The sequence below is a fragment of the Rhinolophus sinicus genome, chromosome 1 (genome assembly GCF_057876585.1).
Source record: "Rhinolophus sinicus isolate RSI-liver-muscle chromosome 1, RSI-T2T, whole genome shotgun sequence".
NCBI lineage: Eukaryota > Metazoa > Chordata > Mammalia > Chiroptera > Rhinolophidae > Rhinolophus > Rhinolophus sinicus.
In genome coordinates, this window is record NC_142501.1 from 199,703,232 (window position 1) to 199,726,409 (window position 23,178).

The 23,178-nt window shown below is 40.5% G+C and overlaps 1 protein-coding gene across 5 annotated transcripts in view; it reads left to right on the forward strand.

Annotated features, from left to right (window-relative positions):
* Positions 1 to 23,178, forward strand: part of PPARGC1A (PPARG coactivator 1 alpha) — a 624,837-nt gene that overhangs the window by 534,294 nt on the left and 67,365 nt on the right. For all 5 annotated transcript variants that reach the window (XM_019743879.3, XM_074321853.2, XM_074321847.2 and 2 more), the window contains one exon: positions 1,458 to 1,637. In XM_019743879.3, coding sequence (XP_019599438.2) covers positions 1,458 to 1,637 — 180 coding nt within the window. The remainder of the gene's footprint in view (positions 1 to 1,457; positions 1,638 to 23,178) is intronic.

A 23,178-nucleotide genomic window follows, 5' to 3' on the forward strand; every position in this document is an offset into this window, starting at 1 on the left:
TTTATGCCCAATGGCTGCCTGGATGTGAACAAGCCACAGTATCTCTTCTGATCCTGGAAGGGCCATGCAGGTGCCACTTCAGAATGTGCGCCCGCTGATTTAGATACCTTGGCACGCAGGTGGATGAAGTCCTGTGTCTCTGACCTCACCAGACCCTGTGGTAGGAAGTTTCTGCGGGGTTCTTCACAGTATGCAGTGAGGAGTCAGCAGTCAGCCAGATCAAGGATAGAGGACCACCTTTTTGGTAAGGGGGTCCACTTTCCTCAAAAAGCTACACTGTTTCGGAGTTCAAAGACCACCTGTTGCCTTCAAGGAGGTGAAAGATAATGCCAGTCTGTAATGGCCTTAGTGACAAGCAGCTCAGTCGCAGTAGAGGGTATTTTAAACCTCTCAGTATATTGAAATCATTTTTAAAACGCCAAAGAAAAGTAGTTCCTTCGAATTCACTTATAACATAGTTTAGTAATACATAAATGATGAAAAAATATAGTTGTGGTATGCTATAGTGGTTTTTCTTTCTAGACCCCAGGTGGTCTCTCTCTCTCACACACACACACACACACTCACACACACACACAAATAAACACGAACCATGTGCCAGAATAAAATCTCTTCGGCCCAGCCTCCTCTTACTTACAAACCTAGTCATGTATACAAATCTGTAACTGGGCTAATTCGGATACACACACACACACACACACACACACACACACAAGACTTGCGTGTTACATATAGTGAAAGATATAAAAATCATTTAGAAAAAATATGATTTTTGTCCTTTATCATTTTGACCTACGTTGAGATGAAGTTCAGAAGTTCATGAAGTCAAGTAAAAGATTTAAATAATAATTCAAGAGAACCATGGACAAGTTAAAGGACTTTGCCTCATTAGTTGCTAAATGAATTATATGGATTATAATGGTTAAAATGAGCATAAGTGGAGAAAGTTTTCCTAGTAAAGTTCTTATGTTCTGTTTTCCATTTAGCAGTTGTTTATTTTGTCTGTTATGTGTGATGGTAATTCCAAAGTAAAATCAAATTTATATCCCTCCCTCAAAGGGATTATGTTCTTAAGGGTAGAGGGAAATTTTGCGTATAGTTAACCAGAAAACAATTTGAAACTCAGTGGGTGCTAACTATCAAAGAGGTACAAACAAATCCAGTTGATTTCTAACTGGAAGAATCAGAGAAGGCTCATGGAAACATGACATTTACCATGGATCTGGAGGTAGAATTTGGGATCAAATGGATCAGGCAAAGTATCCTTTGGGAGCAAAGTAAGTTAAGGAATTTAGGATTTTTTTCTGGTGACTAAAACCCTGGAAACCAGCTTTGGTGATACCGTTGAATTAACCAGGCTTAATTCCTATCACATGCTATTGCAGTTTAATACATTCCTGAAGTTAATGACAGGTTTTTGTTTTTTTTTTCCTTTTCCTTTTCCCTGCCTCCTGCAGTGTGCTGCTTTGGTTGGTGAAGACCAGCCTCTTTGCCCAGATCTTCCTGAACTTGACCTTTCTGAACTAGACGTGAACGACTTGGATACAGATAGTTTTCTGGGTGGACTCAAGTGGTGCAGTGACCAATCAGAAATAATATCCAATCAGTACAACAATGAGCCTTCAAACATATTTGAGGTAAGGACACCCGTTGGTAAAAATTAATTTCTCCTTGAACTTGGCTTGGGCTGGACTAACATGATTATTGGCCTGAAAGCATAATGGGTTCTTACTTTGCTGTCCTCAAAAGACTTTTTATCACAGTTAGGCGCTTCCTATTTTGTGAAAAACACTGTTTGGAAAACAAATGGATTTTTTTTTTTTTTTAGAATTAAGGGGCTAAGGACCCACAACAGAGTGCGTTAAACTGTGTTGAAATACTAAGGGATTGTGAAAGAGTTAGTGACAAGGAAGAACAAAAGTCTAAACCTGTTTATCCCTATTTCCCACAGAAAATGGTGCCTAATATAAATTAATGTAAAAGAAGCCATTTCTTTTTAACCAAGGGGTTCGATGTCCACCTTTATTTGTTTTACACAGTAGGTGAGCAATTTATTATTATTGTTATTATTATTATATTTTGATCCATACCTCTCATTTCTATATATCATGAAAACTTCAAACCCAACTACTCTAATACTTACTTATAAACTAGTAAAAAATTATTTCTCTTTCAGTAGTGAGAATTATCTCTCAGGCTCTACACTGATATAAGCCTATCCTATAATAAACAATATTAATCTATTCCTATTAAACTGTTATTTTGAGGGGGGGGAAGTTGTTTCTCACATGATCAGTACTCATTTACTCAAAAATAAATGTTTTCTTAGAGGGACAAACACTAAGTGAGTATTCTGGGAAGTGAATTAAATAAAGGTTGCCAAATCAACCTAGTTTTCAGTATAAAAACCACCAGTACCACCATCATCATGTAACATTTTACACCTACTATGTGCCAGACTCCCGTACAAAGCACTTTAAATGTATTTTTCTATCCACCAGCAGAGACATTTCTTATACTTCAATGTTATTTGGTTGAAATTTCAAGTCATTAAGAAAGCCAATTTGATAATGTTTATTGAGTTTTCCCAGCACCCAGCACAAGAAAACAACTGAATAAATGTTTATTGAGTCATTAAGAAAACTAATTTTACAATATTTACTGAGTGTTTCTGGCAACCAGCACATAGAAGGTGTTGAATAGTGATATATATTCACTATGATGAGTATAGTAACGTTAATCCCAATAATAGTAATAACAAAATAGCCAACATTTTGGAAGACTTGTGCTTTATGTATATCATTTCACTCATCCGTCAACACAACCTACTGTTTAGGTACTAGTATTTCCATTCCATTTTTACATATGCAGATAGTGAGCCTCAGAGAGGTTAAGTGATTTTCCTCAAGTCACACAGCTAACAAATAAAGACCTGGGATTTGAACCGACAATGTATCTGACTTTCAAAGTCGATATCATTGATAAAAATAGAGTAACGGTGAATTTGGGTGACAGCCATCCTTTACAAAGACATATCAAGCTTCTCCTTTGCTCAATATATTTAAAAATAGAACAGAATCTTTTTTCTTTCAGTGTTGGTTGACATGGAAGCAGGGATAGCTGGTCAGCTGGGGTGGCTGTAGGTTCTGCCGACGGCTGAGGTTTTATAATACGTCTGGAGCATTATGTGGGTCTTAGGGGAGTGCTTAAGGTAGTGGAGGTAGGGCTGGGGAGAAGGAAGACGGTGGAGGAAATGCTGAAGGTTTGTGGTTAGTTATACTTTCTCAGGCTTCTCAGCCGGGTCTTAGAAAGTTCATGTGAGGACTTGGCTGGTTAGAACTGGTAAATTGAACATTCCTCATTCCGTACACTTGTCAGGTTACAGGCCCATTTTAAGTCATGCTGCATTAAATAAACAGTACTTTTGAAAATGTCCATCTCTATAGACCTCTTATCTAAAGATCGGCTATTCCATATTGGATGAATGCCATGCGTTTTGCAGGTGATGGTTAGGGAATAAATAAAAGGTGGGGAGAGATGGCATGGTAGCCAGTCTCGCCCTGGTGGACTGATTTCAAAAGAGACAGCTTTCTCCATGAGCTGGTATCTCCACGTTTCATGCTGCAGCACCTACGTGAGGTAATTCTGATTTATACCTTTGGAGACTAGTTCAGCAACTAGTTAGTTATCTGTAGATGCTTAATCTCCACAAACACCCCTTTTTGTTTCCCTGTATAACTCTCTACTACTGATCGAATTGTTTTCAATGCTCTAAAATACAAGGTTCATTTATTTTAATCTTTCATTAAGTCATTTTAAGCCAGTGGTTCTCAACCGAAGGCAGTTTTGCTCCCCAGGGGACATTTAGCAATGTCTGGAGATAGGTTTTATTGCTAGGTTTGGGGCAGAGGGATACTACTGGCATTTAGTGAGTGGAGAGCAGGGATGCTGTTAAATATCCTATACCACCCAGGACAGCTTCCCACCACAAAGACCTCTTTGGCCCCATGTGACAAAGGTGTTAAGGTTAAGAATTCGATATTAAGAAAAATGAAAACAAACAAACAAACAAAAAACCAGTCACCTTTATAAAACACTAAAGATGTATTGGTCAGATTTCTGAGAGAAAATACAGGTAAGTTATAGGATATGAAGAATCAGAAGCCACATAAAATTATCGAGATGCTCCAGGCCTCGGGGTTGATATGTCAGGAATTCTCTTAGTGACAGACAGCAAAAGTAACTGTTTAGATAAATCCCCATCACAGTTTTCTCTGATGTCACAAAACCCATTCTTCTTTGTCGATGCAAAGGGTAAGGCCATATGTGTCAACACTGTTACAAACAGCAGCAGCTCCCTCAGTATTTGCATACAGTCAAGATGCCTCTACTCTTTGCCCTCTAGTGCTCAATTCAGACACCTTTCTCTCTAACAGGAAAAAAATAAACAAATAAATGAAGTGTGTTTTGAGCACCTTAGGTGCAACTCTAAAAGGGTGACTTCCCCCGTGAACAGAAAGTCCGTAGGCAACAAAACAACCCTGGAATGGCCACAGTTTTGTGTTGCTTCTACCAAAGCTGCATGTTCATGGTCATTCCCCAGAGCCTATGCCTTTAATCCTTCACAGCGGACTTCAACCTGTGTTCACGTTCTTCCAGTCTCAAAACCCTGCCTCATCACATTTGTGAAGGCCTTGTACTTGAGCAAGCCAAACAGTCACGGTCTCTGCCACCTCTGATCTGCCAATAACAAGCATTATCTACCTCAGATTCCCAGAATAAAATAAGGCACCGATGGTTAAACCCTTCTCCCTGACGACCCCGCTGGAAATGGGCCACGTGATTTCTGAATTCTAATCAAAGCAGAAAGAAAAGGGAGTATTTACAGCTACAGATAGCTGAGCAGGCCATTAAAACGCTGGGAGTAAATAGAAATTCCTTCCTTTTGCCTCTTCCATACGTTTGAATCTAAGTTTAACTTTTATGTAACTTTAGAAGGAAAAAAAATGAAACCGAATGTCGCAGTTTCGGAAAGAGTGAATTCCTAAGCGGGGACAAGGTGTGCCAACACACAGTTGTACACGCTGGTTGAGTAACTGGACACACACACACACAGCGATTTCTGCTTGCACAACCTATGTTTGGATGTGTAAATGCAGGGGATCAGGTATGACTCAGAAGCCACTTAGAAAAACAGGACACCAGTCCTATAGGTATGGCCTCCAGTGAGTCTGATCCATGTGTCAGGAAAACAGGATACTGTCCCCGGACTGGCTAGTAGCAAGATTTATGTTTTAGAATATTGCAACATAACTTCCTTCCCTGTGTTGCCTTTGTGCTTTGTTTGAAGGAGGAGAATAAAGGACTGTTTTTACAGCATGGCAGTGTGTAAAGATGGGTGGCACGGGGTTAGTTGAAATTGCACGTTGCCCCTCCTGAGTCACCGTGGGCCACTTTATCCCTGACATAGTTTAACATCTGCTTTAATGGGCATCTTTCATTCATTCATTCGTCTGTTACTTAAGCATGCAGCTACTCAGGGTTCTTTAGAACATGGCGAATAAGAATGTAGTTGTCTCTAGGTCAGTTTTCATAATATGTTCTGAAGCCTGCTTTTGCTAATGGGGAGAGAAGAGTTCACAGCTGTAGCAAATACTCACATTGGGTAATTACTCGAACTCTCAGTAAGGTCTGATACTGTGAACTTTTATAGGAGAAAAGGAGGGGGGAAGCAGTATCCTGTTATCTGTCTGTGAGGTATCTTACTGTATGCTACCAAGGGAATGGTGGTGAGTTTTCAAGAAAAGTTGATCATTCTGATGATAATATAGATTTTACATTTCTTCTCTTGACTTTGAGTTCTATTTTTTTTTTTTTTTCTAGAGGGGGCATATATTTTGTACTTATCAAAAACTTAAAGAAACAATCTTAGCTATTCAGTGGTCTGTGCACGTTTTGGGATCCAGGGATCTGCTTGTTTTATTTACTGAAGTTTGCCTAGACATTTTCTTAAAGAAACAGAGGAAAGTAAGTGCGCAATAAATATCTGCAGCGTAATGAATGAGTTGACCATCATGTATTTATGGATGGTGTGGACTGCATTAGCTAATGCGACGACTACATAGAAAGCACAAAAGTTCTGTTTCCTAAAGAAAGCAGTTGGGGAGGCTAAATGAAGTAATATGAAAACAATTAGTGAACAATGCAAGACTGTGTGTGTGTGTGTGTTCATACATATCAGCAACTGCAAAACAAAGTAAGACTGTATGTTCATGTATGCATAGGATTATTTATATATTTTGCATATATATTAGCAACTAGGAAACATTGCAAGACTGCGTGTATGCATATATACTGTGTGTGTGTGTGTGTGTGTGTGTGTGTGTATTTGTGTGTATCCTAGCTAAGCAGGGAATCAGCAAGAATAATGTCACCGAAGTTGATAAGAGAATAAGAGTGAAGTGGTTTTATAGCGGGAGTGAGGAAGTGAGGAGCTTGGTTTGCTCAAAGTAAAATACATGGTAACGGGAACACCGGGGTAGTAGTAAATTTGGATTTAGGGTGGGTACAAAATTATCGCTTGCCATGAGAACCCAGTTAGAAGTGTTTCGAGTTTACATGGTAAAAATTAGGTGTCATTAGAGATTTTTTTAAGCAGCAGGGCGCTGTAATGGGGATGGTATTTAGGAGTGACAATTCTGATAGCTGTAAGAACTATGGACAAGCAGAAAGCAGGGGAAATTCGACAGCAGGCCCGGCCACATTCTAAACCCTATGGGATGCAGGTGCAGGGAAGGGACAAGGTGACAGCAGAAGGGATGGTGAACAGGGGAGTCCAGGGGACTTGAAACACCTTGAAGGAAAATTCCGTCAGCCCTGATGAATATGAGGTCGGTTAGAGAGGGAAGTGGCAAACATGCTAATTTACAAATGTTCCAAAGAGAATCCGAACTTCATGGATAACTTCCTGGTTACCTTTCTGCTCACCTTTCAGAGCTGAAGTACTTCTTAGACTTCCGAGTCATTTTACAAAGGGGCTCTCCATCTCCCCGCTGCCTTAGAGGCAGAACATGTTTAACCCAATGCACAAATGTACATGGTGTCTGCCTTTCCTCACTTGTCTCCTTGGAGGAAATTCTGCAGCCTTCCATGGTAATGAATGCCTGCTTCTGACTGTGCCTGTGGTCAGGCAGACTTTTCTATGAATGGCAAACCTCTTGGAATTTTAACAAAACAAACAGAGGAAGAAAAAAAATGTGAGTAAAAACCATCTCACCTTAATTTAATCGTCAGGAGAATAAATCCTCCTTTGTTGTAGTGGAGAGAACGGAATTAATTTACAATAACTGCTTTTTCAAGATTTCTGGAGTTTCCAATTTGCAATCAATCAATGTTTGTCATTTAAATTAAATTTACGGCCCACCACCAGATTTTTGCCACACTTGGTAATGACACTTATGGAGAACATAGACTTCAAGTAGGAAAATAATAGCCATTTAAGTGGGGAGATAATTGGCTGTAACATAAGAACATTGAAGAATGTTGAAACTCATGGAGACTTATGGGGTATTTTAAAAATTTATGTTGTACTTATCTTTGCATTTGTAGTCTACCACAAAATTCCAAATCCTGGGTATAAATCAGTTAAATCATGGAGAGTCACAAATCAGGAAGCAACAATCTGACCCAGCCTTTGCACTGCTTCAGTTTCAATGTCTGTTGTCGGGTTATCTTGCAACGTCCAAACAGTGTGTGTGTGTGTGTGTGTGTGTGTGTGTGTGTGTGTGTGTGTGAGTTCATCTGCACACCTGAGTTAAAGACTGTTTTAGACTTCTTGGCTTGATAACATCTGCCTTATCTTGGGAACATCTGGTGTATCACCCTATTTCTTCTCCGCCATTATGCTGACCACTGGAAAAATATGGTTCAGGAGTTCTGACCCACGGGGCTATGTTTGTTGGCATCAATCCCTACAAATAAATTCCAAGTCACAGGATGCTAGTTACATGACCGTCTTTCACAAATTCCAACTTTCCCGGTGGTTGCTTTTGTGAATATAGGTTGTTGGCTGCTGTTTTTCATGGAAGGCCATCAGTTCTTACCCATTTGCAATTGGAAAAGGGAGAATCTATGTTTACTGAGGTCCAATGATTGCAAAACATACCATTTTGTGTTTTGGGGCCTAGCTAGAGGCCAACTCTTTTATTTCAGATATTCTGGGCACCTCAAGAAGTAAGTAAGCAATTATATGGGCCTATCTTAGGCTTTCCCCACCGCCTGGACTCTCAAGTGGGTCCTTTAAATAAAATTTACTCCATGTGGATATCTTTGAAGCCAGAAAAGTGGAGACCCACATTTTCAAGGAGGAAAACTTTGAGAGGAAAAAGTGGTTCTTTGTCTCTTGCGTATACCTCAGAGATATTAGTCTAGGTTAAAGTAATCAAGACTCAGGATGCTGCATGGGACAAACTGTCTGTTTGTATAGTAACTATGTGTGCTTGTGCAGGAACCTTATACATGTGCTGTGTCTGTTTGTCCACGTCCCCTAACTATATATGCAATGTCGTCGAAACACAGCCCAGCAGATGGCTCACCTCTGAATGAGATCAACACACAAAGCAGATTAAAAAGATGAACATTAAAGAGCGTCTTCAAATTGTTTTCACTGCTCTCTACCCCAGACTTTGTGTTTTTTACAAGGTTAATTTGTCCCTGTGATTATGTGCCTATTCTTTTAGCAGTGAAAACTTTTATTGTGGGTTTTATAAAACGAATTGCGGGTGACGTAAAACCATTTTGTAAGGACCATTTTTTTCCTTCCTCTTTAACCTCTCAGGTTACTTGCAAGACTGTGTGCGCTGAGGTATATAGTTTGAAAGCAAAGCTGGGTACTGTGTTTTACTGTAGCCTGCCAAAGATGCTGAATTGCAAGCAGCTAGAATGAGAGCAAGGGAAAATGGGAAGAGACATACACAGTGAAATACACATTCATATTCTTGACCAGGGCAAAATTTTACGAAGACAAATGACTTCTTATTCATTATACCATTTGTCCCAAAATGACGATAGGAGATACGTTTATGCCTTTTCGCTTCCAAAATAATATCATAATTTGCATAGTTTCAGATTCTGAACACTAATACTTTATACACCTGCCCATCTCTATTACTACTGCAAGTTATTTATTCAAGGTTTACAGCAGGATGGATTAATGAATTACCAGGTCTTGCCTACAATGATTTGGCCTGACTTCTAAACAACTACCTTTTCTTTTCTTTTCTTTTCTTTTCTTTTTTCTTTTCTTTTCTTTTCTTTTCTTTTCTTTTCTTTTCTTTTCTTTTCTTTTCTTTTCTTTCCTTTTCCTTTCCTTTTCCTTTCCTTTCTTTTCCTTTCCCTTCCCTTCCCTTCCCTTCCCTTCCTCTTTTTCCTTTTTGGCTGGTCTGATGATTGGTATTAATGGGCTCTGGAGACCAAGCCACCTATGGAGTTCCCCCCCGCCCCCCAGAAGCAGCTTTGTTAAGTATTTCTCCTACTTTTTCATCTCTCCCAAACTGCTCAGAGGCAGTCAGTTCAAGGAGCTATGAGCAGGCTGGGAGGGCAGTGAGGAGGGAGGAGTCTCAGTCACCAAATACTTGGTGGCCAATGCCCTTCCCTGTGCCACATCAGCATGATTTCTCAGAGCCCTTCAGCACAATCGAGTTTAGAGTGGGTTCCTCACAGAAGAGGCAGAGCTGGAGCTCTGAACTTGGAAGGAAAGCCTCAGAGCTATTTGCAAAGTGCTGGTGCTTAGTGAATACTAAATTACATTTAGGAAATAGTCTACTGCTACCAGTTATACTTCATTTTTATTCTTGACACAGACACCTAAATCAGAGAACAGTAACATTTCAGAGATTATAGAAGCAGTTTGGGTATGTTCCAACACTATAATAGGATCAGAATTTTAAGGCCTTTTGTATTATTACCAATAGTCACTTAGTTTCTACTGCAGTGTACTTTGTAGGGAATTACAGCTTTTACTAAAAAGATTAAAATGCTATTATGCAAATGATTGCAGTATGTTATTATGTTTACAAATTAACATCCATGGCTCAACACACAAATTAACTAACTATTTTATCTATGTTATTAAGGATTTAATAAAGTAACTGTTAATAAAAATGGGTAGCTTGGAACACTTAACAGGAAACAATTGTGATTTAACACAGAACTTGAGCATTGCGTTTAATGTTCTAGGTGATATAGTGGTAAAATAAAGTTGAGCAAAGCCCGTAGAGGGACTGGGGCTGTGGGAACTACAGAGCTGCCTGTCTGAGCTGCTGGTGACCAGGAACTCAATAGCTTCAGGCTCTAATGTACAGTGGGCAGCATATCAACAAATCTAAGCAAAGCACACACAGCATCTTCTATTAATAAATAGTTCATTGAAATGCTAATTGCCCTCCCTGACATATTTGATATGTTGCATACACACAGAGACTAGTTACATTATTCTAAAACGGAGCTGAGAGCACATTTTGCTGGGCCGAGTGGGATGTAGCTGCAGAATATCGCTGTGTGATAAAAGAGGAGAAGACAAGTTTCAGACTAAGATGGCTTTACAAACAGGCTGCAGATTGCTATTCCTGGCTGTTCATAAGAGATCGTAAAAGCGAGGAGATAAGCACCGCCAAGGTCCCTGAGAAATGAATGTACGTGATTATGTTATCTTGTAGGTTGGATTTATGAGACAGACCAACAACACCTTCACTTCGGTCCAACAGGAAAAGTAGGAAGAAATGCAGAGTTTTGGATAGCAAATTTTGTTAGAGTGGCGAAGTTCCCAAACACTCGAATTAAAAGGTTTCAAAAGATATCCTGGATTCTGGTCACTGAATCCTATGCTAGATCTCAAAACAAGAGCAAGGGGTAACCATTAATTATTAAGTAATAAAGGGTACCAGTGGTCTAATATTCAGCAAACAAACAGAAAAAGGAAACAAAAGAAATACTAGAAAATCCTGGAACTACTTAATGTATATTTCAAATGTTTTTTATTTATGTTTCTGAATAGTCAAATGAAGATATAGAAGACTTCTATGTAAATGACAGCCTTTTTAGGTCTGCCTCATCAGGACAAGTAACTTGAGCTTCTTAGCAGGACTTTCTGGGTGTACTTAAGCAACACATGGGCAGGGAAGCAACCCCAAACTTGGCCAAGGTTTGTGTCTTTGCCCACAATACAAGCAATTTATTTTGTTCCGAATCACACCTCTGTGGTTGGAAAACTACATATGCAAATTTTTTGATATCTAGCTTTAGCAAGGTGCCTGGTTCCTTCATATCCTCCCCCATTTGGATAAATTGTGTTCTTTTCCACATTTGTCCTTGTGGAAGCGAACACTCGCGCGTTGGTAGAAGCTTGCTAAAAGAAAGGAAAGGAGGGGGAAAGGAGAGGAGGAAACAACCTGACCAAATACTGTTGCAGGGACAGCTCATGAGTTGATGGGTTGTGGCCTTGTCCCGTTCCCAGGCACCTGATCGAGAAAGTGGTACAATCCTGTTTTGCACGCATTCCAGAACTCTTGCCAATGTTCACCTGACATGACCAAGGTTTAACGTACTTGCAGTAACTTTACGCAGCTCAGTGGCAATGTGTGCCTTTGTGTGGCATACACATTCACCTTCCTTTTCTTTAAGGGAAAAAAAAAAAAAAAGTGATACTTGCCACAGAAGGGTGGTAAAATAATTAGTCCGGTAGACAAATGTCTTGGCCCATGTTTAAACAGAGCTTTAAGGACACAGTGTTCCCACCAGTCACATCTAAATACAAACCGGTGTCAGCTGCCATGCAGACTAAAATGTAATAGCTTGCTTTCACATAGGTCATCGTCAATCCATTTTGGTCGCAGTCACACTGCACATCTGTTTCTGCACGCTGCAGCTTCTTAAGGTGGCATTTGGACTTCATAAGAGCACAGACAACCAAGCTATAAATTGCCACTGCTGGAGTTATTTTGAATAAGTGTATACTGTTTCATATTTATAATGGTGAGACTTCATAATATTCACAGTGAATATATAACACCGATCAGTTCAACAAGCATGAAATTGTATGTTGTCAACTTGTCACATAAATAGAGTCATATTCTGGCTTGCGATAATGTTGAACTAACATTTTTTCCCCCAGAATTGTCGAGAGGGTCACAATAACGCAGCAAGGTAGCACTTCCTTTGGGTAGATAAACCGTCAGGGCTATTGTGAAGTTGATATTAGTCTTGATGAGTTCCTTTTCTTCCCTCTCTCCAAAGCGTTTGCTTTTCTTGGGTGAATGCTAATTGGCTAATCTGGTGTGTTTCTTCTGTCATCCAATGGTATCATTTTCAGCCAGTGCTAAAAGCCCTTTTTGGGGGCTGAGTATGTGAGTAGCTGTTTTTGTTCTCCTTTAAAACAAATTTTTTTTGGGTGTCTGCCTCCCCCCCCCCCCATTCTTGTAGCACAAATCAGTGCTAATTGTCATGAAATTCTCTAACTATACTCTGGAAAGCTCTTTTATTGCATTTGCACCCCAGTTAATTCTAAATTCATTACCAGAGCACTATTAAGTGATAGCCTAACATTTTGGGCAAACTTTCCCACGATAGAGAATTTAGAGAGATACAGACAAGAAATGATTGAACTAAATGTGCCATTTGCTGAAAAGAAAAAGGAGGACACGTGAAAGGTACTCACCAGTAGCTAGGGAGCGCCTGCAGAGAGCAGTTTCCACAGTGACTGATACTTCTGCACCAGAGGCTTGGGTAGAAACTGATGTCAAGTTCTTTTCCCCTTTTGAGAAATTCTTAAATGTGTTCCATCCTCCCCGTTTTCCTTCCAATGGCCTAAAAACAGGAAGTGTTGAAGTCTCTATCTGCAGTCATGTTGCCTGACCTGGTTAAGTTGCTAACTGGGAGACCTCAGGACAGGGCTGTAGAATGCAAATAGTACCAGGGATGATTACTAACACTGGCCCTTTCATCCCGGGTCACTTGTCATATGGGTGGTCACATTTTCTGGTCACAAATAACTTGGCCAGCCAAAGCTCTTGGTCTCCACCTTTGGCATGTTTTCACATTTCTTCATGCTTCTGAAAAAGTTCCTCTATTTTCTCACTGATTCATGTACCCATTCATCAAAAAAAAAAAAAAAAATAATAATAATAATAATAATGACTGTCACCAGTGAGCATGCTCATCTGCTTGTCAGTGTCTGGGGACGCAGTGGTTAGGAGTTGACACCGTCTGTGGCTCCATGAAGCTCATGGGTAGTGTGGAAGTCAGGCCTTTAAAATCAAGTGAGATAAGCGGTTTGCCAGACAGAGCAGAGCAGGAGCTTTCTCCACCTGCCTCTTATCCTGGTCATCACTGGAAGATCAATTCTGCCCTTCTCTGGATTTGGTGCCCTTAGCATCTTCAGCGATGGTTTCACCTTGAAGTGGAGTTTCTCTGGATACCATTTCTCTTACCTATCGGGACCTTCTGTGCCAAACCAAGAGCCTCAGGCATAGGGTCCAACAAATGCAGGGGTGTGGGACAGAATGTTTGACGTTGAGAGACCGTGTCCTACACACAGTGTATTGATGAAAACAGCAGTTTGCTCATTGCAACTGCTGAGGGAAGACAAGAGAACACCAGTCTGAGGGAAGAGAGCAAGGCTGTCAGCCACAAGTTCTTCAAGCGGCGTGCAAGGTGGACAGGACTAGAATGTGGGGCCTCTGGCAACGGATGTTGTGATCCTTTAGAAAAAACTGTTTGGTACCATTTTAGGCCTGTTGACCTTTCTCTCTGAGAATGATATTTCAGTCCAGTTGGAAGGGCTGACATGCTTTTTCTTATAGGCGGCATCCTGAATATGTGGCTGTCCTGTCCTTTGAAGCCTTCTTCTCATTGTCTCGTGGAGAGTCGTTAATAGGGACCATCGTGTTCTCTGGAAGGGGGCATGCCCAGGAAACACGTTACCTCTCCCTTCCTTCTCTCTGAAAGTACCACGCACCACACCTCTACTGAGCCTTATACAAATAAATTGCTTTCTCTTTCCTGTGTACTCGGGCTTCAAGCTCTTCTCCCCAGTCGTTCTTGAGTTTTTCTTTGCTTTTGAGTGGTGCTTACACAGGGAAAAAAGTTCCTCTGTTATAGGAATGCCCTTGGTCTTTCCACAGGCTCTTGGCCTAAGGACATGAGCTTCCCTGGGTGCCATCTCGTTGTTCATATGTGAAGCTGGGAGCTCCTGTATTCCAGACAGAGTTGTCCTGGGTGTCCGGGGAGCCTTGCCAACTCAGATTCTGCCCAGAAATGTTCTCATGTCAGGACCCTGTGTGTCTTGCCAGCACATGCTCTGCGGGGACACCCTCCTGCCCTCTGAGCTGCACATATCAGCCTGGCTTTTTCTTTCAGGCAGTACTGCCTGATGGTTAGGCTTACCTTCTGTTCCAATGGGAGAAGAGTCTGGGCAAATGCCCGAGCATTTGAACACAGCAATGCTGCATGGGATACGTGACTTCTTTCCTCCGTTTGCCCCCAATTCCAGGGCTGTGTGTGCAGCAGATTTGAGAGTTACAGTGCCACTTTCTAGCTCCTTTAATGCTATCACCCTCCAATCCCAGCAATATAGCTGAGGTGACGGCTGCTCCTGTCCTAGAGGAATTTGTGTCAATTTCTCTTGGGAAAGATCTCGTCTGGGCTGCTTTGCAATATATGTTCCAACTTAAAAATTCGACAAAGACATCCCTTCCACACAGAAACAAAGAATTTTCTGTGTTTAGATGCATTTGGAGGTAACTGGCTGTTGCCTCGTCTTGGCAGATACACCTGGGTCTGGCGATCCACGTAGCATGATCCGTGCCCCGCTTAATTTGTCTTTGAATGGCAACTGTGCTTCTCCTCTGAGTCAGCGAAAGGCGTGATACCCTGCAAGAGTACTGTGTGACCTCCCTGCTGCATCTGTGGTACAGAGAAACAAAACACAGATCACACCCTTTTTCCTTTCGTTGCTGGTTTATTTTTTATTTCCAGCTACGTGTTTCAAAGCTGAAAGAAAAGATGTATGTCCCATAGATAGGATGCGTTTTTACTTAATCACAGTGGTTATTTTTATAATTCATATTAGTAGACCTCATTTCTCTGGCCATTATTAACTTGGTGTTATTAATTGTCTGAAACATAGCCGAGGAACACACCATTTGTAAAAATGTCTCTGAGACGCCAAACCAGATGCATAAAAATCATACTCTCAAACTTAATGCATTTTATTCCCAGATAAGCTTCTCTGGCCCTCACACTTACTTCTTTATGTTTTACTTACAATTTAAACCAATCTAGTTATTTGCTTTCCAAACACATGGAGGAGAAGAAGAAATAATTTAGAAAGTTAACGAGCTGGTAGAGGCAAGATCATAGCAGGACGTGGGCCCTGACCAAAAGAGACAGGACTCAAAACTACAAAAAATAGACCCTCAACATAAGACCGTTTGGGGCCATTTTGTTTGAGGGCAAATCACCCTGTGCTTCTCAGGGCTATATGTCTAAATAGCTCCCCGTTGTCATTTTTTCAATATCACACAACACTACAGATCAATTCTCATAATTTTTTAGATGGGGGAAATATGTAAATGATTTTTTAACTTTTCCATTAAATGCTTTAATAAAAAATTTGGTGCTTAAGCAAGTCGACTTCTTGATTCATCTGCACAAGTGCCTTTGGGGATTAAGGCCTGATGATAATAGATAAATAAGGCATATATACAAATACACACGCATACATCTAGATCTAAAGGATTGTCATGATATCGTCCTGTAAGTCTTTTCCACGTAACACAACTAGGTAAGTACCTCAGAATGTTCCATGATGTGGAACGTCATTGTATGATCTGTCAGATTACTTTCTCCCTTAAGAAATACAGTGGTTAAAATGTCCTCTGAAAAAGAGACCGCTATTTTTTTATTGTCAATATTAAACTCTTTGGTGACAGGCCAGTCATTGGTCAAGACAAATACAGCCCAGCAGAATTATCCTTAAATAAATCATGTTCCCCATTATTTAGAATGAAATGACCTATGCTTTCCACCTTCCTTGCTTTCCTACCTAGTTCCCACATAAACCCCCCCCCACAATGCATAATTCATGTGTGTGTGTATATATATTCATTTGGGGCACACTAAATTGTAATATCAGTACTATGAGTAACTCCTCCTTTTTTTCGCATTCTGTTTGGCCATCCTTATTAATAAATCAGCAACCTTAGCAATTGCAAAATAATCACTAAAATATGCTGCTTGGTTTTGGATAAAGGATTTGAGGTAATGCACAGGATTCAGTTCCTTAAATCTAATTTCTGTCTAGAAAGCCAAGGAATGCTCTACTTGTGTCTTCCTTATCGAAACTTTCTCACCCAGCTCTGTCACCTTTTACCTGAGGGGAGAGAATGGACAGCTTGGGTTCTCTATATGGATCCCAAGCTTTGGTTAGGCGATGACCCCTTATTAATATTCAAACTTTGGCCATTTCAAAGAATGCTGTCCAACCTGACTACTGTAAGCAGCCTGGATCCCCTGGTACTTTCTCATGCTTATCTTTTGTACGAAGGCATTTGTGTCTCTTTTCATGTCTCTTTCAGGAGTAATTCTCCCCTTGTTCAATTGTTCCCTTTCTCTTTATGACTGTCATAATAGCCCTTGATAACAGTTAGCCAGCAATGACCCTGTCCATCACTCACTCCAAGCTCTTCTTGAACCAGCAGATGGTCCCTGAGTGACCAGATTAATTGTGCCAGTGTTGGGCCTTTCCACCTGACCTTTCATCCAGTAGCATAAAAGCTGATTCGAGGCTGTGTGCAAGGCTGGTGGCCCTGCCATTGCACTGCCCTCCATGGAGCCAAGCAGTGGAAAGGAGAGTATCAATGCAAATTAAGTGCAGAGGCAAGGATAGAAAAAAGGTGTGCAGTTGGGGGTTATCAGACATTAAATCTGTTCTCCTTTGAATGCCAGTGAAAATAAGTTCCAAGGTGTGAGAGTCCAAAGGAAATTTTTTATAGACACCATTTCCACACACTGTATTATAACAACATGATATTCTAAAGGCTGATTGTTTGGGTCTGTGTTCAGTTGGAGCCTTTACTAGGCAAAGGATAAACTATTAATTCCCTAAATTTAGGATGATATTTGTGGCCCTGTTGGGCACAGAAAGAGCGTTTATTTTCACATGAGCAAAAGAGCATCTTTTCCTTTCGTGAAGGCCTTTTCATTGTGTCTATAGGTGTTTAGGCCGTAGCTTTCTGGCTGTGTCCCTCAAACTATATTATATGTGTAAACTGTATGAAGGAAAGGATATGCTTTAAGCTGGTACCTCATCACCGTCTCATTGTCCAAAACAAAATCCTGCAGATTAGAATTCTATCTCTGATGTCTATGAATGGGTGGATTTATAGTGGTTCTAGCAAATTAGAGAGAGAGAGAGAAAGAGAGAGAGAAAGAGAGAGAGAGAGAGAGAGAGAGAGAGAGAGAGAGAGAGGAAAAGAGAGAGAGAGAGAATGAGAATATGACCTTTCCAGCCATTCCGACCAATCATGCTAAAAATAAGACATATCAAGGGTCTGAGGGCATGTTCTCTAAGAGATGGTTTGTAAACAGAGCCAACAGTGACAGCACTATATTGTGTGCCTGCCAGAGTGGCTGTGAACTTACCTTCTAACTTACCGAGGAGGCGTGCTGCTCAGATTAAGATATATGAGTGGTTTTAATGGCAGTTCTGAGACATGTGGCTGTGTTAAGCCAATGTGTTGGCACATAAAAGCGCCACCACATATCTATAATGGACATTGAGTATTCACTCCTATCACCTACAAAAAAGGAAACATTTCTCACACTCAGTGAAGAACTGAAGACTCGGTCCTTTACGGGGTTCCAGAGCATCAGCGTCACTCTGCCTCTGTATAAGAAACCCACTGTTACCTGGGTTTCTCATGAAAATGCATGGCCACAGGTTCCCAATACACTGTTCCCAACACTGTGTCCATATTTCCTGACCTGTTTGGACTCTCTCAATGGACCAGACTTCAAACTTGTGTAAATATTTTGTTGTTGTTGAGGTTTCCTTGGCACAAATTATAGTAAAAAAAAAAAAAAAAAAAAAATTACCTCTGGGGACAGTGATTGCATGATGAAACAAGTTGGCTGTGCCATAGTTCTATGCTAGTTACCTGAGAGCTTAGAAGAATCAAGCACAGAAAGAAATGGTGGGATGGTGATGGTGGAGTGCTAACTTCCCAAGGCATTTGGGCTTTTTAGAAGTTGTGAATGTTTTTGGTCTCGCTTTCATTTATAGGCTGGGATTATGTAAACCAGGGTACAAAAACAGTAAAGAGATAGGATACCCTTAACCTGAATTTCCTTCTGGTTTCGGAGAGAAATTGAATGCATGGTCTCCTTTGCTCTTTTAACAAAGGCCTTGCTGAGTTGTCTTTGTTAGAAGGGAATAGTTTACCCAGCTGAGGAATTTAGGGTGACTTATAAGTTTATAATTCAGGATGGTATTATACAGGAACTCATTTTATTCATTCTTAAATCACCCCATTTATCTATTTAAAGAGAACCAACTATGTGCCAGGTACCAACTTATAGGTACTCATCATACAGAGATATATTATGTATAGGTAATTCTTAAGATGCAGCAGTTGGTTGTCTAGTGAAAAAGACAAACTTCTAACAACTAATTATTAGATACTAGGATGAGTTCTTCAGTGGTAAAGTTAGAAATGAAGTGCCATGAAGACACAGGCAGTAAAAATGTCTGCTGAAAGGGTGAGAAGACAGGACAATTGATCATTGTTGGTAGATTATTTACTCATGAGGCTTTATCCATGGGAAGTTCAACACATGCTTATTTATTTATAAAATGTAGCAAACTATTTCTCCCATTAGGGGGAAGACAGAATGGTCAACGAAAAGGATGCACATAGTAGGCTCTTAATAACATTTTCTAATGAATCTGCTTTCTAACAAGGCCTATCTATAGGCAGTCCAACAGCTCATTAGATTTTAACAAAAGCAGCAGAGTTAAATCAGAATTCCTCAGTCAAGCACCCCGGGCAGTATCTCTGAGAGCAAATGAGACAGATAGAATCCGAAATGAATTAAATAGTCAGCTACCACCAGCCAAACTTTTGGAAAAAAAAAAAAAGCCCTGAAATAACCAAAAATGGAAATATATTACAGTTATCTGCATTCACAGTACAGAACAAGTTTGGTTGTATTTAAGATAATTCTCTAGTGCCTGCTATTTTTAGCTCAGGGGTAAGCTTCTCTAAGAGTCTTTGGGCATTGCATCTTTTAACCTGGCCTAACAAACTAAGCCAATAAGCCGTCTGATGTCCCTTGTCCCTCCAGGAGGAAGAGAGATAGCTAAAACAAACCATTTGTGGGAAAACGGTCAGCCTATCTTGTATTAAGAGCTTTTTTCATATAGATTTTTAAAACATCCCAATATTAAGTGTTGCCTGTCAGAGACCAAAATGTCAAGCTTTGCTGTTTTGAAATGGTAGGCTCATGGTTATAAAAAGAGGATTTTATAGGCCCAGTCTAATGGAAATAAACATTCCTCCATAACCTTCAGTAAAACCAAATCTTTACAGTTCAAGCTATCATTATTAATGTCTATGAGAAGAAAGAAACGTTTCCAGGGGGTTTATTTATTTTTTTTAGTCAAAGAAAGACCGGCGTGCTGTACCATAGCAAATGAAAGTTTTCTTAAAGCTTTCTCCTCAGTGACTTTGCAGTGTGTAATTTAAAAGCAGAAAGCAAAGAAAATGCAGTTTTAAAACACTCGGCTGGCTATTCCTGGTATCTTTCTTTCTTACATATTAACAACTCTTCGTGAGACTATTGCTCTGTCAATTCTTGTCTGTCTGTCTCTATAGAGTATATACAAACAACTTTATCAGCCTTTTATTGTTCACAACCTTCTCAGTGTGTGTCTGGAGGCGTAGGTGTGAGCTGTCTCAGTTTAAATCCTATAACCACAGGTGTGGATTACAATACTTAACAATGTATCATCTTCTACTTTGCTCATCAGAAACAATGCTGTTAATAAGCAAAGTTTGCTGTTGCTCCAAGGCTAACCAGTTTACTGAAATTCAGAAGACTGAATTTCCCCATGCAGTATGGGGTGGATTTTAGCCGTAGATGCTACCTGTCAAGAAATCAATGGCCAGATATTTATTGCGCACACATTATATGCAAGGTGTTATGCCTGGTGTGGTGGTGGTGGTGGTGGTGGGGGAGGCTAGAAAGGGGTTTAAAGCAGGACTTGAGTCCTCAAGGAGTCTTGTCACTCAGTTGCAGAAATTAGATACCTACAGGGTGGCAGTCAGGGAAGATGAGGGCATTTATAGAGATCCTACTATGTCTCAGACACGCTGCCTAGGACTTCTCTTTTACAGAGTGAATCTACCTCAAGTACCAGCCTTCTCATAAACATTTTATTGGGCCCCTGCTAAATGCTGATCACCGCTCTTGGTTAGGCCGGGTTTCTGTCCTCCCACAGATTAGGCATTTAGGAGTTAGTATTTAACCAGAACTCAGATTTCCTTGTTTCCACTGCTTCTCCTCAATGTCAGGAGGATGGAATTGGTATTTTCTATCTGGCCAGTCGCATAGCCATCTCCAAGGATATATCTGCTTTATTGAGATGTTCATTGACTGTTAAATGATCAAATGGTGCCTATTTCTGCCAAGAACTGGTGGGATATGGGCATTTGTCGACGTGCAAGTGCAGTCTGCTGCCGGCGAGGTGTTTGCCGCTTTGCAAGCTGGCTCCTGATCTTTAGTCCCCTTTAAGACCTGCTGTTAATCTTTAGCGCAGGCTGACTCTGCAGCACAGGGCACCCCAGGTTGCCTAACTTCTTGTTTGTGTGCTCTCAGGGATCAGAAACCAGTTGGCTCTTTTCCCCCCAAAACCACACACCTCGGGGTCACTGCCTCTGCCTCTGTGCTTTGTTCTCCATTCTTCATCTGTTGCTGAAGACTTCCTCCTCTATCTTAGGTGAATATTCACCCTCTTCCTCCATCATGTCTTTTTAGCTCTCCTTGCCTCGTACTTAGGTGATCACAGTCTCCTTCACTGCCTCCCTCTGTCAGTGTTGTTCCAGCTACTTCTGAAGGTATCATGTTCCACACGTGCCCTACTCAAGTATGAATCCAACCATTGTTTTCCAGTTCTGTGTGCCTAGAACTTTGCCAGAAACGATGGTCCATAGAAAGGAAGTTTATGGACTTTAGGGATTATCTTCCTTTGGGGTTGTATAGCTTTATGAGAAGGCAAGACTTACCCATGGGACACAGTGGGTCAAATGTGGATGGTCACTCAACAAAGCCCTATTCTGGAACATGAGAGTCAGTGACCTACCCCCTGCCTTTCGTTTCCATTAAAAATTAATTGTCCCATAAGGAAACATGTGATTGTTGGCATGATAGTAGCTAATTACTCCAAGAGTTTATTGGTGAGAAGAGATGCATAAGACCTGTGGGTGGAGAGGGAAGCCAGGCTGTGGAGGCAGCCTCGAAAATAGATCTTTGAGGTGGAGAGAGATTTCCAGTAGCAGAGAGGAAATGAAAATGTTTTTGACATCAGCTTTCATGTTATCAGTTACTTAACATATACTTATATAGCACCTACTATGTGCCAGGATTTATGCTAGGTGTTGGCATAACAAGCTGCGTAGGACAGCGACAATGATTTGAATAGTCATCGTGGTGAGGAAGGGGATTTCCCAAGGGATGATTGGGAAATATTATGAAGACTAGTTTAATTGGGCAGAAGAAAAAGCAGATACGAGTGAATGGAATATTACAATTGTACTACAGTTAACCCTTGAACAACGTGGGGCTTAGGGGTGCCAACTACCTCCAATGCAGTCAATAATTCAAGTGTAACTTTTGACTCCCCAAAAACATAACTACTAGTAGCCTACTCTTGACCGGAAGCCTTGCCGATAACATAAACAATCGATTAACACGTATTTTGTATCATATATATATATATATATATATATATATATATATGTTACATACTTCATTCTTATAATAAAGTAAGCTAGAGAGAAGAAAATTATATTAAGAAATCATAAGGAAGAGAAAATACATTTAGAGTATTTATTGAGGAAAAAAATTGTGTATCAGTGGACCCGCACAGTTCAAACCTGTGTTTTCCAAGGATCAACTGAAAATTAATATGAGGAGTGATATAGTCTAGCAATAAGGAAACTGAGGCCCTGAGGCCCATGAACTGACTTACATAGGGACACCCGGACAAGCAGTGAGCAAATCATTTATAGGGTTTGTTGTCATGGAGGAAGGGTTATCCTGGCTAGAGATTGCAGCCAGGGGCTCAGTTGTTGTGATTTTCAAGCTTGAGGTAATAGAGCTTGAGTTAGGGAGTGATGCTGACAATGAAAGGAAGGGATGGATGTGGGAGACTGTGCAGAAAGAATCGATAAAGATCTTTATCACATAAAGTGATAGGTTCGATGCTGGGGTGAGAGAAAAGGGAATAAAAATGGCTGTGGTTTCAAGCCTGGGTAAACTGGAGAATTTGGGATCAGTTAAAGAAAATGAGAGACTCTGGGGAGGATATGGTTCAGGGAAGGACCCAGGAGAACGGATGCAGAATGTAATGTGTGTAGATTGTAAAGCACATTGGGTGACTGCTATTGGGGGTCTGTGAACAAACGATGATAATAATTGAACTTGGGAGTAGCCGTGGAAGTGTTTACAAAGAAGATATCTTAATGGAAATATTTATTTGGCAGACACAGTGGAGGAGGGCTATCAAGTTTCCCCTTACTCTGACATATTAGAGATTTCCCACTTTGCTTTGAGGTCAATACTTTGCCAGACTTCTTGCCTAGAATATTAGTAACTTTGGGTATTTTTATGTGTCAGACTCTGGGGCTAAACATTTTTAAACTGTGTTTTATTGTAAAAAAATAGTTTTATAAAGTTTAATAAATGAAAAAGAAATGATCTCATCTAAGTCTCGTAATCATCAGGATGGGTTGAGGGTGTTACTTGATTTTATAGTGCAGAAAGTGGGGCTTAGACAAGTAGCTTGCCCCGGGCCAAGTTACAGAAAACTAGAGGAATTAACATTGCCTAACTCCAAAACTTAAA